This window comes from Marmota marmota, unplaced genomic scaffold, assembly GCF_001458135.2.
Source record: "Marmota marmota marmota unplaced genomic scaffold, marMar, whole genome shotgun sequence".
Classification (NCBI taxonomy): Eukaryota; Metazoa; Chordata; class Mammalia; order Rodentia; family Sciuridae; genus Marmota; species Marmota marmota.
In genome coordinates, this window is record NW_026000026.1 from 52,499,618 (window position 1) to 52,516,596 (window position 16,979).

Sequence of the window (16,979 nt, forward strand, 5' to 3'; positions counted from 1 at the left end):
TAAAAAATGACAAAATCATAGAATTTGCAGGGAAATGGATGGCATTAGAGCAGATTATGCTAAGTGAAGCTAGCCAATCCCTAAAAAACAAATGCCAAATGTCTTCTTTGATATAAGGAGAGTAACTAAGAACAGAGTTGGGAGGAAGAGCATGAGAAGAAGATTAATATTAAACAGGGGTGAGAGGTGGGAGGGAAAAGGAAAGAGAAGGGAAATTGCATGGAAATGGAAGGAGACCCTCATGGTTATACAAATAGGAAGAGGAAGTGAGGGGAAAGGGGGAAAAAAAACAAGGGGGAGAAATGAATTACATTAGATGGGGTAGAGAGAGAAGATGGGAGGGGAGGGGATGGGGGATAGTAGAGGATAGGAAAGGCAGCAGAAAAAAAAAAACCAACAAAGAAACATAAAAACTTTCTTTTTCTAAAGGAAATATAAGAAAATGGAAACATCTGATAAATAGTTTCAGAATGATGGTGAAGACCATTGAAACAAGTGGTTGGAATTAATTAATCAATTAATTTTTTTGTACCAGTGATTGACCCCAGGGGTCCTTAACTACTGAGCCACCTCCCCAGCCCTTTTTTATATTTTATTTAGAGACAGGGTCTTGCTAAGTTGTTTAAGGCCTCACCAGATTGCTGAGACTGGATTTGAACTTGTGATCCTCCTGCTCCAGTCTCCAGAGTCATTGGAATTATAGGCATGTGCCACTGCACCCAGTGGAATTTGTTATTTAAATCAAGGTATCTGGTACTGTTGCTGACATCTGCCTCTCTAACTACTGTACTGAAATTGTTCTCGTTAAAGCTATCAGTGGCATCCTTGAAATGGAAGAAAATCAAGAGTATGGTGGTTTACATGTATATATCTTTAAAAAATCTTTGAAAAAAACATTGAAAAATTCAACATCAGTTTAATATAAAAGTTTTCCTAAGGCTTAGTCTTTTCTTCTTATAGCAATTCAAGAAAACCAGGGGTGAAAAATCTCATTTCAAATTATGTAAAGGCTGATTAATGGCATGTGCCAGTCAGTACTGACCTAAGCAGAGATGGAGCAGATGTGTGAATGATGTAACTAGGCTGGGCTACAGACCATGAGTGTTACTCCCTGATATTAACAGTCGATCACAATTTCTTCAAATCTGCAGAGGTAGCAAAAGAATTGAAGGAGCAGCTTGGGTCAGTGGCTACTAGTTTTTAGAAGCTGAATGCTTACAGGACAATCAGTTTACCCTCATCAAATACTACCTGATTTCTGTTGAAATATCTCCCCCGCAAAGCATTCCAAAAGGGTTGTATAGGAAAAGGAAGGAATCAGCTTGTGCTGTGTGACTTTTAGTGGGATAATCCAATAGTAAGTGATTAATCATCTGTTGAATCAAAAGCTAAGCAATTAAGGTTTGATTTCGCTTACACTAACTTATGTGTATCCTTAGTACTCTCTCTTCAGACACTGACAAGAAAAAAAAGTATACATTTGTCACACTGGATCTGTGTGGCATGTATGTGCAGGGAAATGATCTATCTGGGCTGCTATAAATCGTGGGGCAGAGACCAAGGCACTAATTCAGCTTTACCCCGACATGAACTTGTGGACTCCATCTCATTGTATTTAGTTAAGGAGTCAGAAGAACTTATGTTACTAAACATTTTGGTTTTTCTCTAACAGATTTTTTCCTTTTAATTCTCTTTATTTATTTTTTGTTTATTTTGCTTTTGTTTTTGAGACAGAGCCTTGCTATGTTGCTGGGGCTATTTTTGAATTTCTTAAATTCAGTTGATCCTCTTATGACAGCCTCCCAAGTAGCCAGGACCACAGGCATATGCCACAACACTTAGCTTAAACATTTTCTTAAACAGAAATATAAAGAGCAGAGCCAGGTGTTATGGTGCATGCTTATAATCCCAGTGACTTGGGAGGCTGAGTCAGAAGGATGGCAAATTTGGGGCCAGCATCAGCCCAAAACTTAGCAAGGCCCTAAGCATTGTATTGAGACTCTGTCTTGGGAAAAAACAAAAAAAATCCCAAAACTCTCAGGTTCAATCCTCAGTTATCCTCATCCCCAACAACAAAAATAAGAAATATTAAGAGCAGGAATTAAGTTTTCCTTGAGCAGTTATATAAGTCTCAAGGATAAAGAAGCTGCAGTATAGAAATGAATCTTCTCCATATGTGTGGGGCTCTATTTTAGACAGTGTCATGAGGGACACTAGACTATGGTAAACACTGTTCATTTGCACCTGTCTTGTGGCCATAAAATTTCCAATGTGATTAAGGACTCAATCTAATCTTATAGATTCATGTAATCTCTATACCTATCCATTGTCTACCCGAAACAATGAATATTTTGTGTTTTGAAAACATGACTTTTGACAATTTGTTCTTTATCATTAGGCAATTTTAAAAAAGTCAGAAGAATGCAAGGACTTCATGCTTACCTGAATTTTTGTTTTTAAAGCATTGCAAAGCTGAGGTGTAACTGGGGCTGTTCCATGCTGTGGAGTATGGGAGATGTGATTTAAAACTTGGTTCCATTGCCTAGTGGTAGGTCACCTAATCTTACAAGGATATTGTAAGAACGAGGATTATACCATCACAGGGCCTAGATCCCCTAGTTGTGGGTGCAATGATGATGGCAGCACTGAGGAAGAAAGTAATGGCATTGTTATTATAATCCTATGAAATAGAAACAGGATATCTCCTTACAAGGAAGAGAATGTAGCACAGAAGATGCCAGAGTCCTAGGCATACTGCAGGACCCAGTGTCAGCCCTGCAAAAAAAGGCCTGGGTGCACACCACGCTAACTTAGTGACACACTACAAAGTTGGTGTCTTCCCTACTCCTAGAGTGTGCAGCTCAAATAATTGCAGAGTGAATCTTTCCCTGCAGAGCTCGGAGTTCTGCTTTAGCTCATTTTGGTGTTCAGGGGAGTTGAGAAGTATTCCAATGGTTCTGGCCATAACTACTGCTGATTGCCATATAAGCACAACAAAGGAAAGAAGAGGGTGAATAACTCCCACCCTTTGCTCTCTCCAAAGGGGACACAGCCTAAGAAGGCATGGAGAGAAATTCTGATTGGTATGGATTATGATCATCCACTCTTGCCTGTATAATAAAGTACCTTGGTGGAGAGAAAACTTTTATTAAGATATTATTATTGCTGTTCTTTGTATTTGTATATGTTTATATACCTGTGTTTTCTTTTTCTCTTAATACCTAATTTTTTTTCCTTTCCCTTTCCCCTACATTTTTATCTTTTCCTGTTTTCCCTCTTTATTTATTGATTTATTTTTGGATGCAATACCTTTATTTTATTTATTTTTATGTGGTGCTGAGGATAGAACCCATGGTCTCGCACATGCTAGGCAAGTGCTCTACTGCTGAGCCACAACCCCAGCCCTCTTTATTGCTTTTTTAATGTTTAAAAAGTTCCTATTTTCCATTTAGTTCTATTTCTCCTCTGTTTTAACTTCTATTTTTTAAAATTAATTCTTTTTTACCTTTTTGTTCATTCCATGTACTTTTTGCCTGTTTGTTTTCTGTTGTTAATGGTGGTGTGGCTTCATTTCTTTATACTTTATTATCTTCTTTATTTTATTATCTGCTAGTTGTTTCCTTCTTTCTATGTGATCCTGGGGATCAAGCACAGCCACCATTTGAGTAGTTTGGATGGGGGTGCTGCTGCTGAGCTAAACTTCCAGCCCAAGTCAGAAAAACTACACTTACAATCTTACAATAGTCACAAAGAACCCCACTTGAACCTTGATAGATATTCAACTTACTTAAAAAAAAATAGGGAGTTAAGAGGCCCTAGTCATAGATTTTGTTCTAAGTAAGTACAGCAAGGAGTGGTGTGAAGTCATGCTCCTCGAAATTCACTACCATAGCAAGAGTAGAGAGGAATAACACAATGGTGTGGACAATGAATCTATGAGGGAGTTCAGCATAGATTGTTCCTATATCCTATCAGCCCACATATTGCTGACAAGATTGGAGGAATAACCACAGAGGGCGCACCTCACATATTCTACTGTTTACATCATGCCTGCCTGAACTACCAGAAGGACCATATTCTTGCCAGTCTTATACAGAAAGAAGGTCCCCCAGGCTCTGACACAGTATACATCATGTCAAAACCCTCTAACCACAGCCAAAGAAGCCACAGGGAAACTATACTATAAAGTCCAAATGTAAATAAACTTATCATTACACAAGAAACCGATATCAAGAATAGGTTGCTTATTAAGAAGGTCCTTACATTTAAATATACAAATATCAATACGGAAACACAAGAAAAATTAAAAACAAGACAATATGACAACCTAAAGTAAATAGATACATCTATACTGACTGATTCCAAAGATACTGAAATGTATAAAATACTGGATGAAGAATTCTAAAGAATGATTTTTTTAAAAGCTCAGTGAAATCCAAGAGGATACAAATTAACAGATGATTATGGAAAAGATGAAGGATTTGGATGAGAAATTCAATGCAGAGATAGAGATTTTTAAAAAGAACCAAATGGAAATCAAGAAAATGAAAAGCTCAACAAGTCATTTTAAAAACTCAATTGAAAGCCTCACCAATAGACAGAATGTGTAGAATGAAAAAAAAAAAAAACAAACATCAGGACTTGAAGATAAGGTTGGGAAATTATCACATTCAGACAGTAATAAAGAAAAGAAAAGAAAGAACAAACAGAATATATAGGATCTCTGGTACACTATTTAAAGAACAAACATATGCATAATTCAAATAGATAAGAGACCTATAGACTGAAGACATATAAAACCCATTCTGTAGAATGACAGCATAAAATTTCCCAAATCTTGGCAACCACATGGACAACCAGGTACAAGAAGTATTTAGAACCCCAAATAGACATAACTAGAAAAGAATGCCTTCATTTTGCATTATAGTTAAACTGCAAAAAGCACACAACAAAGAAAGCATATTAAAAGCTTCAAGAAAGAAGCACCAAGCCACATATAAAGGCAAATCTATCAGAGTAACAGCAGGTTAGAAATTCTAAATTAGGCCAGGAAAGCACGAAATGATGCATTTCAAAGTTTGAAAGAAAATAACTGACAACTTAGATTACTTTATCCATCAAAGTTATTCTTCAGAATTGAAGTAGAAATAAAGACCTTACATAATAAGAACAAACTAAGGGAATTCATGACTAGTAAACTAATGAAAATTCTCTAGCCAGAAGAAGAAAAATGACAAACAATCATGAAGCATGGGAAAAATAAATCTTACCAGAAGTGTAGAGAAGCACATGAGAATCTGGAAAGAAACATCACTAATACAGAAAACTATCAAGCTCTAAAATAAATTGGAGAGGAAATAACAAACAAAATATTCAAAACAACAGGAAGAAAAACAACAAAATGAGAGAAACAAGTACATTTCAATAATAAAATGTAAATGATGTTAATTCTCCAATTAAAGATGTAGACAGGCTGGGTGGATTAAAAATAAGACCCAACAACATGCTGCCTGCAAAAAATTTGCCTCACCAGAAAAGACAAAGGCCCAAAATTTAAGAGTAAAAAATGATATTCTAAGCAAATGGAAGCTGAAAGAAAGCAGAGTAGCTATACTAATGTCTGATAAAAAAGACTTTCAGTCCAATCAGTTAGAAAAGATAAAATCACTATATACTGACAAAGGGAACAATTCTTTAAGAGGATATAATGATTGTGAATATTCATGTACTGAACATGGAGTATCCAATTTTATAAAACAAACACCATAAGATGTGAAGGGAGAGATAGGCCCCAATATAATAATGAGTAACTTCATTACTCAACGCTTACCAACAGATAGATTATCCAGGTGAAAGAAATCAACAAAGAAACAACAGAGATAAATTACACTAGGATCAAATGAACTTTATATAGATACCTACTGAACATCCCATTCAAGAGTGGCAGAACACACTTTTTACATAAGCACATGGAACTTTTTCCAAAATAGATCATATATTAGGCCATAAAGCAGTCTTAGCAAATTTAAAAATGTTGAAATAATTTTTTGCATCTTATCACATCATAGTGAAATGAGATCAACAGCAAGAGAAACTATAAAAATCATACCAATGCATGGAGATTGAACAATACACTTCTGAACAAATAGCGGGTTTTTGAAGAAATCAGGGTGGGGAGATTAAAAATTTCCTAGAATGAAATGAAAATGGAAACACAAAACACAAAGCTTGTGTGACAGCAAATGTAGAACTAAGGGGAAAGTTTATACTTATGAGAGAGGGAGAGAGAGGGAGAGAGCTCAAATAAATGACTTAATGATGCATTTCAAAGTCTTAGAAAACCAAGAACAAACTAAATTCAAAATAAATAGAAGGAAAGAAATAACAAAGATCAGGACAGACATAAATGAAATAGACACTAAAAGGATGATACAAAGTATCATTAAAACAAAGAGTTCATTCTTTTAAAAGATAAAATTGACAAATCCTTAGCTAAAGAGAAAGAAAACTCAAAAAGTACCACTAGAGATGAAAAAGAGTATATTACAATAGATACCATCAAAATCAATAGGACTATTAGGGAATAATTTAAAAAACTATATGCCCATAAACTATAAGATCTAAAAGAAATGGACAAGTTTCTGGACATATATGACCCATCAAAACTGAACCAAGAGGATATAAACTAAGCATATCAATAACTATGAATGACACTGAAGCAGTAATACAAAGTCTCCCAGCAAAGAACTGGACAGATTCACTGCTGAATTTTACTGGACTTTCAAATGCACTTCAAACTATTCCATAACACAGAAAGGGATGGAACACTTCCAAACTCAATTTGTGAAGACATTATTATCCTGCTGTCCAAAATTGATAAGGACACAACAACAACAACAAAACAAAACAAAACCCCCCCCAAAAAAAAACCTATAGGTCAATATCCTTGGTGAACATGGATAAAAAAAATCCTCAATAAACACTTGAAAATTGAATTCAAGAGCATACTAAAATGAGTACACACTAATGATCAAGTGGTTTAATTCCAGGAATGCAAAATTGATTCAACATTCACAAATCAATAAATATAATATAGCACACAAATAGAATCAAAGATAAAAATCACAAAATCATCTCAACAGATGCAGAAAAAGCCTTTGATAAAATCTAATATCCCTTCATGATAAAATCCCTGAATAAATTAGGTATAGAAGGATGATATGTACTGATAAAGGGAACAATTCTTTAAGAAGATATATAATGATTGTAAATATTCATGTACTGAACATGGAGCACCCAATTTTATAAAACAAACACCATAGGATGTGAAGGGAGAGATAGGCTCCAATACAATAATGAGTATCCCATAGCCAACATTATACTGAATGAGATAAAACTGAAAACATTTTCTCTAAAATCAGGACCACCACAGGAGTGTCCACTCTTACCACTCTTACTCAATATAGTAATTGAAATTTTAGACAGAGCAATTAAAAATTAAATAAATGAAAGAAATCATAGGTATGCAAACAGGAAATGTGAAGTCAAATACTTTTTTTTTCTTTTTTTTCTGACAGAGTGATTCTATATTTAGAAAACCCTAAAGACTTCACCAAAAGACTTAGAACAGATAAATTCAGCAAAGTAGCAGGACACAAAGTCAACATACAAAAATTAGTAGCTTTTGAAAATACCAGTAATGAACTCACTGAGAAAGAAATCAGGAAAACAATACCATTACAACACACACACACACACACACACACACACACACACACACACACCCTAACAAAGACTAGGAATAAACAAAAAGCTAGAAATAACCCTAACCAAGAAGATGAAAGACCTCTATCATAAAAATCATAAAATACTGAAGAAAGTAATTAAAGAAGATGCTAGCAGGTGGAAAGACCATATTCATGGAATGGGAAGATTAAAGTTAAAATTGTCACACTACTGAAAGTGATGCATAGATTCAATGCAATCCCCATGAAAGTACCAATGACATTCTCTACCGAATGTAGAAACAATCATTTAAAAATTCATATTGAAGCACAAAGACCCTGAATAGCCAAAGCAACCAATCTTCAGCAAAAAGAGCAATTTTGGAGGCAATCCAATACTTGATTTCAAATTATACAGCATAGCCATTGTAACAAAAAAGGCATGGTATTGGCATAAAAACAGATCAGTGAGATAGAATAGAGGACCCAGAAATAAACCTATACATTTTCAGCCAACCGACTCTCAATGAAGGTACTAAAAACATACACAGGAGAAAAGACAGCATATTTACCAAAGACCCAGAAAGGTACATATTGCAAATTTTCTCTTATGTATGGAAAAAAAAAAGATAATCTAGAAGTAGAAGAGAGACTACTACGGAAGGGGAAGGAGATTCAGGGGAGGGGGAGACAAAGGGGAGAAAGGAGGATGGACATGATCAAAACATGATACATATATGTATGGAAATGCCATAGTGAAACTCATTAATTTGTACAATGCATTAAAAATTATGATAAATATATGTCTAGACAAATTCCTTGCAAGACTTACTAAGGAAAAAGAAAAGGCAAAAACTGATAAGATTAATAAGTAAAAAAGAATTCATAACCGCAGATATAATATATAGGAATAGAATTATAAGACAGATAATACTTGCATATGTGTGGCAGTAGATCTGAAAGAAGATTTTGGTTTTTGCTTTTTGGTGCTAGGGATTGAACCCAGGGTGTTGTGCATGCTAAGCATGAACTCTACCACTGAATTACATTCCCAGCCCTAAATAGGGATTATGATTTACACTGAGTATATGATAATCAAAACTGACCAAAATGAATGTGGAAAAGTAGAAAAGAACCAATATCAGTGAAAATGTTGGAGAAGAGATTTAAGATGTACAATAGCAAAAGCAAACAGGAGTTATATCAAGTATCACAAACATACTCTCACAAGTATTTCTGAATTTAGAAGAAAGTACAGAAAATTTTCAGGGGACAAACCAAATGGAGCTGAAACCCAGAGAAGTATGCTAGAGGTGGGGCTGAAGCTACAGTTGTTCAGCCTGTCAATCTCAGTAATAAAGGGGTTTAGAATAGAGTGACTTCAGCGTCAGGACAGGAGATAAACTCATGGGACGGCATAAAGTGGACAGTTCAACTGAGACCCTCCACACAAAGCTGGGGCACTGCAAATAAAAACGTGAATTAGAAAAAAAGATAGCTTCCAAGTAAACTCATGTGTTTCAGCAAGGGCTCTGGGTGGGTTGTGTGTACACCTTTCCTATGCTATTCTCAAGCCTTTCTGCAGGGGATACTATTATCCTGGATTTTATGTTTATGCAAAGTGCTGATGGTTTTTAATTTAAAAAAATGGTATATTGAAGTAGTCTTCCTGACTTGATTTGACTCAGTATTGTGTTTATGAGAAAAAAAAATCAAATCCACTGCTTCCTGATAACCACAAGAAACAGACACAATCTTCGATGAATTAAAGAAAAAAAAGAGAAACAAAATATAGAAACTAACTATATATTGTAATATGTCTTCAAATCAATATTAGGGAAAAACAAAGCAGTTGTAAACTTCAACTTCCCTCCCAATTTTTTCCTAAACAATTCCCACCCTCATTTCCTGGTACATATTCTTAACAAAAGGCTAACGGCCCTGAAATGAATCCCAGGGACTTCCCCAGCTTTCCCTTTCCCTCCCTCTCTTATCTTCCCCAATGGGACAGGCCCCTCAGCTTGAAAGCCTGGTGAGGCCCAGAGTGGTGGCCGGGGCACAGAGCAGGGCTCCTCCCCCAGGAAAACGGGTAGAGGAGTACATGGGTGTAAGGTAGGACCCCCCATAGTGGGGGAAATCAAAATGGAGCCCTGGTGCCAGGGGAAAGCACGCTGGTGGGAAAGGAGGCCCGGCCATTCCCACATTCTCCAGTGGGAAGGCGTCGTTGATTGGCCGACTGCCCATCTGGTTCCGGTTATAGAACCAAATTTGGACCAAGTCCTTCTGCAGTCGGAGGTGCCCAGCGATGCGGCTGATTTGCTGGGGTGTAGGCTTTGGGCACTGCAGGAAGAGTTTCTCCAGGTTGTTTCTGATTCGTCTCTCCCTGCTTGCCCGTCTCCGTTTCCGAGCTTGCTGCAGAATCATCTCCATTTTGCATAAGCCCAGAAGGTTCTTGGCATCCACTTCCTCTAGCCACATTTTCAGCAGCGGCTGCAGCTTCCACATGTTGGCGAGGCTGAGCTGCTGGGCCTCGAAGCGGCATATGGTTGTCTGGCTAAGCACCTTTCCAAACATAGCTCCCACGGCGAACCCCACATCCGCCTGCGAATACCCTAGGGTCATCCTCTTCAGCTTCAGCTCTTTAGCCAGCTGCTCCATCTCCTTTTTAATAGCTAAGACATCTTCGGTCAGTGCCAATTTCGGGAGGCTCCGCAGAGCAATGTAAGGTCCAGAACAAGTGCCCTCGGGGGGCCTCTGGCACCAGACTCCTATTTCGCCAGCTCCACAGGAGGTCATCCTGCCCCGGAATTCATAAGGCAGGGGACCCAGGGGCACCCCCCACATGTCAGGGCCTGGGAAAATGCCTGGCCCAACTCCTGGCTGGACCATCATCCTGCCAGGAGCCACCTGGGCACTCAATAAGGTTGGAGTGTCAACCCTCATGGACACTGGCCCTCCGGAGCCACCCCCGCCACTGGATTGAAGGGGGTTCAAGTTTGAGGTCCTGTGTCCTGCCATGGGGTAGGCCGGCTCCCCCAGCAAGAGTCTGGTAGGAACTGATGGCTCTCGAGGACTGAAACAGCTACCAGCCTTGCCCTCGAGCCCCGCCCCCCGGGGGGGGGGCAGGAGACAGAGTGGCAAGCAAGAGGGCTAAGGGTGTGTTTTTTTTTGAGTGCAGAAGTGGGATATCTCGCAAATCCATTCAATGGTAACTCCTCAGGTCTTTGAGGTTAAGGGAGTGAGTCCCTCTATCTGAGCATTATTCTCAACTCCTACCAAGGTACAACCTGGAGTTCTGGCCCTCCAAGTGGTTTGGGGATCTTTAGTCGGAGCCTCCATCTATCCCTGAATGCAACTCAGGTATTTACTTATAGCTCTTCAGAAACTCTGATATCTAATCCCTTCCTCCCACATCCTCTGAACTGCCTTTTGGCTTCACAAATATTAATTAAACATCCACATGACAGGTCTAAGGGCGACCTTGTGATCCATTAACTATTCCGTCTCTACTGTCTTTATTGCCAAAAGTACTGCCAACAGTCCCTTCTTTGAACATCCTCAGTCCCAGTGCCCTACAAAATCTAGACACATGTACTTGAATTTCTAGATAACATCAGTTTACTGCCTCAGATTCTACCCCACCCCCATACTCGACCAGATTCCACTCTCTCATTAGGGTGGAGTTTCTTAACTAATTCCATGTTTCTCCCACTAGCCCTGCAAGTCCTCATAAAACAGAGACCTACCTGTGTTTTTTTCTTCTTCTGGATACAGGTCTCTGGACTGTACTTGCTGTTCCCCCATAAGGATATTCCCTGCAGTATCTAACTTAACAACTTCAGGTTCCTCTATCTGTGACCACTCTCCCACTAAAGACCAAAGGATCTTAATTTGTACCTCCATTATGCCCTAACTACAGCATCCAGTCCTAAGAAATCTAAGGAGGGAGGAGAAAGAAAATATCTGACCTAAGGTTTAACACTTTCAAGGAAGAAAAGGACAGTGACTTTGGTGGGATGATCTCAGCCTCTTACTCCTTCATTCTTTAACCCAATCATGATATGGCCTTGTCTCCATGCACATCCACTGAACCAGATCTTCTTGAAGTCACTGATACACTTCCAACTGTCAAATCCAATGGCATTTAAAAAATTCTCATCCTACTCATTTTCTCTGTAGTTTCTGACAGATACTTTTTTTTTTTGTTGCTTCTCCTTTTAAAATTTATATGAGATGCCAGTAACAGCCAAATATGTATTCCATACCTGATACTCTTCTAATATCCAGTCCTGTATTTCCACTGCCCCAAATAAGATTCATTTTTCTGAGCTTCTAAATCTGCCACCCAACTTCCAGGGACTTATGAGCTGGTTAATGGCATTACCACCCACTCAGCCACCCACACTTAAGCCCTGGAGTTGTTCTTGACCTTTCCCATATTCCACTGAACACCAAATCTTATAAACTAGTTCTCCTAAAGCAATTAAACTCTACCATCTCCACGTGAGCCTCATTTACTAACTTAATTCAAGCCACATAATTTCTCATCTGTAAAATCACAATAATCTTATAACTGGCTTCTTGTGCTTCTTATTTAGATTCATCCTGCATACTATTGCTAGGGATAATTTTCCAAATACCAAATCATACCTATCAAAACCTATCCATATCAAGCAAAAGTATGTGTTATTTTCTTCTTAAACTATCTTCAAAATCTAGTCCCTCTTTTCCCAGTTGACAAAGTGGGCATTTACATTCTTGAACATGATACATGTGGCTCTACACCCTTTGGTCCCTTGATACTCCACATTTCAGCAAAGATTATCTCATATTGCATATAAATGCTACCCTTTTATGCTCATTATGTCCTTTGTTCACGCTGTTCCTTCTGTCTGAAATAGTTTCCCCTACTTCTTGGTCTTATTCTTTCATATCATTCAGCATTCTACTCAAATATTATCTAATTAGAGATGATGTCCCTGAATTTAAAAAATTTGCATCCCTGCTACTCTCTGTTCCTTTTCTGAAAAGACTTATATATATATATTTATGTCTATTCATTTGTTGTGTTTCTGTACTGCCAAGAGGGACTCTATCTGGTTCACTGCTGTGTATACAGTGTTTACCATAGTATCAGGCACATTAAAAAGTGCTCTGTAAGTATTTGTGGAAAAAATGAAGTATGCTGTGCTTCCCATCACCCTTAAGACTCAGTTTAGGTGTCATCTGATGGTGAGCCTTACCTCAGGCAGACAAGAGTTTGTTACTGCCTTTGTGGTACTCCCATTGTACTTAATACATTTTTTATTGTAATATTACCAGTAACAATGTTACTATCAGTAAATATCAGTAGTTATTTATTTTATGTCTCTATCTCTCTAACTAGGGTATGTAGGGGTTATAAAGCCTGGAACATAACTGATATAGTGCTCAATGTTTGCTTAAAGTATGATAATACTTTATAATTCTTAAAATAATGTCCATTTATTTCTAGTCTAAAATGAGAACCTTGACCTTCCCAGGTGCCTCTCCATCTTTTCTCTCTCATATCAGAATAAGGCCTTTATGTACTTCTTCCTAGAAGAGGGTAGTAGCCTAACATTAAATCAAACTCAATAGTTGTAGATAGGTCTTGAAACAATGGCAGTGGGAGAAGAAGAATCAGGGAATCAACTGCCATCTCCACAGACTATGTATCTGATTCATTTGTGGTATTATTTGTACTTACAACCTCTGCTAGAATGTATGCTGGTTAAAGGCAGAATCCTTGTCTGTCTGTTCACCATTAGATCCTCAGCACCTGGAACCATATCTGGCATATAATGGGAAACCAAGAAATAGTCATTTAAGATTTAAAAATGAATCTTTGCAGCATTAATGGTGAAAAGAATTCCATGTTCGCCTTGAATTAGGTTTTAAGATAATAGTCTATGAAAAACAGTTTGGAATACACAGAATTCCATTTAAAATAATTTTGCTGGTATTTACTCTTTCTATGTTATACCTACAAGCGATTTTTTTTCTCAAAATCACAAAACAACCAGTGTCTGCCAAACAGAATGAAAAGTAGATCATGAAGACATATGAAAGAGAGCAATTACATATTAATAACATTAAAAACAGCCCATCTGCACAAGAGAACCACAAAGAAAAAATACATTAGTTGTTTAGAAACAAGAGTTGAATAAAAATGTTTTCAGTGAATTGGAAAAAAGTAAATCTACATGAATTTGAACTAAGGCTTGTTATATTAATGTGTTAAAACATAGTGACTCAAAACATTGACAAAATTGAAAAGTAAAGCTATATTAATTTGATGGGGTTTGAAATTAACTTGGGTGCTCTTAGTGAAGACTTTCTCTGTACTTGGTTAGATCTGATTGGCCGATGTTTGCATCTCCTGGTTAATGCATAGAAACCACTAAGAAAAGTTTATATTCTTAAGATAAGTCTTGCATCTTCTTAAAAGTATTATTTAATATGCTCTCACAGTAGGGTGATTAGGGAAAACAAGCAGGAGCATATTTGGTTGGAACAGAAATTGAAGTCAGAGGAAAGCAGCTGATGGGAATGCTTAAGACAACAAGCACTGTTTGGGCTGGGGCGAATGAAAGGCTAATCCATCACCTTCAACAAATATGGGGACTTCTTAGAAAGTGATTAGATTATAATGTAAGAATCAGGCCAGTCTTATCCACAGGGAATTACAGATTAAGAATAAGAAACACATGGTCCCAGGCTCCCATGTATTTATAAGTTAAATGGAAGACAAGAGATTCTGTCACAAGAACAGGACAGCTATATTCACCCAAAGAAGAGAGTTATCTATTAATAGGATCTTTGGAATTAAGAGTGGTTTTCTTTATGAATTGTTTTAAGTAGAAAGGCACAAAGTGTCAGGATTTGTGTTATTGAGCTCTTTAAAATATTGCTTATTTTTAGTAGGCAAAACCAACTGAAAGGACCCACTTATGGTAAGAAACAGGAAACAGTGGAGGCAGAGTTAGTAGTAAAAATCCTTGCAACGCTTGGCTTGGCTCAATTATTGGAGAAGTCTTGTCTGTCTACTCTGTACCGTAGTGATCTCAGTCCTCTCTGAACTTACTGACTTTTCTGCTCAGATATATTGGCTTTATTAAACAGTTAGCTAGAATTTCCTGTCTTAGCTTTCCAGCTAGGATATAAAGAAAGCCCAAATGGATATTATAGATACCATTTATTTTGTACTTATGTGCCAAGTAATGTGCTAATGTATGAGCTGTCCACAGTGCTCTGAGTATGTTAAATCTATGAAAACATCTGGATGTGAAGGTGATCTGTCGTTAACATAATGTCATCCTTTTGGTCAGTTGTTGCTCTGGCTAGAAAGGTCATCTTTTTCTTGTTTTTTCCAAATACATCTCTCCTAAAATTGTTCATGCTCCAGATAGAAAAGAACAGGTTTTGTTCACGAGTATGTGAGAAGACTCCTAGTAGAGGCTGCAAAGGAAAAAAGAAATGAAACAAAACTTCTTGAATACAGTTAAATCAACAGAGCTGAACAGAAGATCTAAGAATTGAATCCAAGCCAGAGAGAAAAAACAAGGCAGACTAAAGGGTGCTGATCTTTATCTGTCCTCTTTCTCAAGTGTCATAGTAAGTTCAAACTGAGCAGGCATTGTGATGTAAAGGCAGAGTCAATCAGAAGGGCAAGTACAGAACAGCAGGAACCATGTTATTTAAGGAATAAGACAAAAGACAAAAACAGGAGACAGAGATTAGTCACTGGGAAGTCCTTCTCTGGATCTTAGAAAGTAAGTCAGGGATCCAGGAAAACTCTGGTAGCTGAGTATTGTAAGGAAACAGCCTCCCACCTTGTATTGAGAGAGTTAACATCACACATTGCAAGTTAGTTCACTGAAAACTACCTCAAAACAACACTGAAGTGATTGAACTGTCAATCTTTCATGTGGATCTTCAAGTGCTAAATATATAAGCAAAATAAGACATAAAAGAAAAGTTACATAGTAAAGAAAAACTAATAATACAATAAAAACATTAAAGTTATTAAAGCATGGAAAAAAGCTAATCAAATCAATGAAGTTACTAAAAGAGAATCATCTAGTGTTCTGTGAAATAATTTTCATAATAGATAATAATACCATCTTTATTTGCATAGGGAATAATGGAGAAAAATAACATGGGTTAAAAAATAGCTATTTGTGAATAACAAGATGCTTTTACTTTTATAACACATATACAGAAAAGCTAGAATGTAGCAGTGTTACCAACAAAAAATTTCCTTAGCTTCAAATTAAGATTGTGAAGGACTATTTTTTTTCCTTTTTGTTGTCATTTAAAAAAACATTTTACAAAAGTGATGTGATTGCTTCTTAGAAATGAATGCTCATGACACAAATATGAAACAATCACAGTCCACAAAGAGTTTCAGAGTATACAGAGAGAATGCCCTCCATTTTTATTTTGTAGATCTCACATATTCAAAAGTTATGAACTTCTTGTGCTAAAAAATAACATGAAGTATAAAACTCTACAACCATTACCAGAAACTGTGACTAGTCTTAACTATTTGTGTGAGGCAGGAATAGCAGCTGAGTGAGTGGGGCTGGGTGGAAAAGCACTGTGGTGATGAGTCAGGTATATTCATAGACAAAGACCAATAAAGTTGAAAGGTTTTTGTTATGCCATGCATGATTTAATCAAACATTTTAGCTGACTCTGCCCTTGTTACAGAAGAAAAGATTTAAGGATGTTCTGACATTGATTATTGTAGTCACGGTGCAGTCACTATCTTCTACATTCAAATTTTCAACTCTGCTTTAACTTTAGAACCAGAGATACACAACTGGTTTAACAATTTTCCATTAGACTGCATAGTAAAATACACATAGAAAAGGAAGAGCAAAACAACAGCAAATGTAGCAGAAGGCAAGAAATAATTAAAATCAGAGCGGAAATCAACAAAATGGAAACAAAAGAAACTATTGAAAAAATTGACAAAACTAAAAGTTGGTTCTTCGAAAAAATAAATAAGATCGACAGACCCTTAGCCATGCTAATGAAGAGAAGAAGAGAGAGAACTCAAATTACTAACACACGGGATGAAAAAGGCAACATCACAACAGATACTACAGAAATACAGAAGATAATTAGGAATTATTTTGAAAACCTATATTCCAATAAAATAGAAGATAGTGAAGACATCGATAAATTTCTTAAGTCATATGATTTGCCCAGACTGAGTCAGGAGGATAC

The 16,979-nt window shown here is 37.1% G+C and overlaps 2 protein-coding genes across 14 annotated transcripts in view; both read right to left on the reverse strand.

Moving 5' to 3' along the window:
• Fam172a (family with sequence similarity 172 member A) overlaps positions 1–16,979 on the reverse strand; it is a 456,628-nt gene that overhangs the window by 117,407 nt on the left and 322,242 nt on the right. The window contains exon 12 of one of the 13 annotated variants that reach the window (XM_048811405.1): positions 13,270–13,536. The exons of the other annotated variants lie outside the window; for them this stretch is intronic. Coding sequence (XP_048667362.1) covers positions 13,439–13,536 — 98 coding nt within the window. The 3' untranslated portion in view covers positions 13,270–13,438. Of the gene's footprint in view, positions 1–13,269; positions 13,537–16,979 lie in introns of those variants that run through there. 13 annotated transcript variants of the gene reach the window in all.
• Positions 3,488–12,832, reverse strand: Pou5f2 (POU domain class 5, transcription factor 2). Its single transcript, XM_048811420.1, has one exon. It carries the CDS (start codon positions 10,740–10,742, stop codon positions 9,741–9,743), a length of 1,002 nt encoding a protein of 333 aa, XP_048667377.1. The 5' UTR covers positions 10,743–12,832; the 3' UTR covers positions 3,488–9,740.

Bases quoted from the DNA above. Each gene is read 5' to 3' on its own strand.
- Pou5f2 (XM_048811420.1), bottom strand. From the start codon at position 10,742: ATGGCAGGACACAGGACCTCAAACTTGAACCCCCTTCAATCCAGTGGC.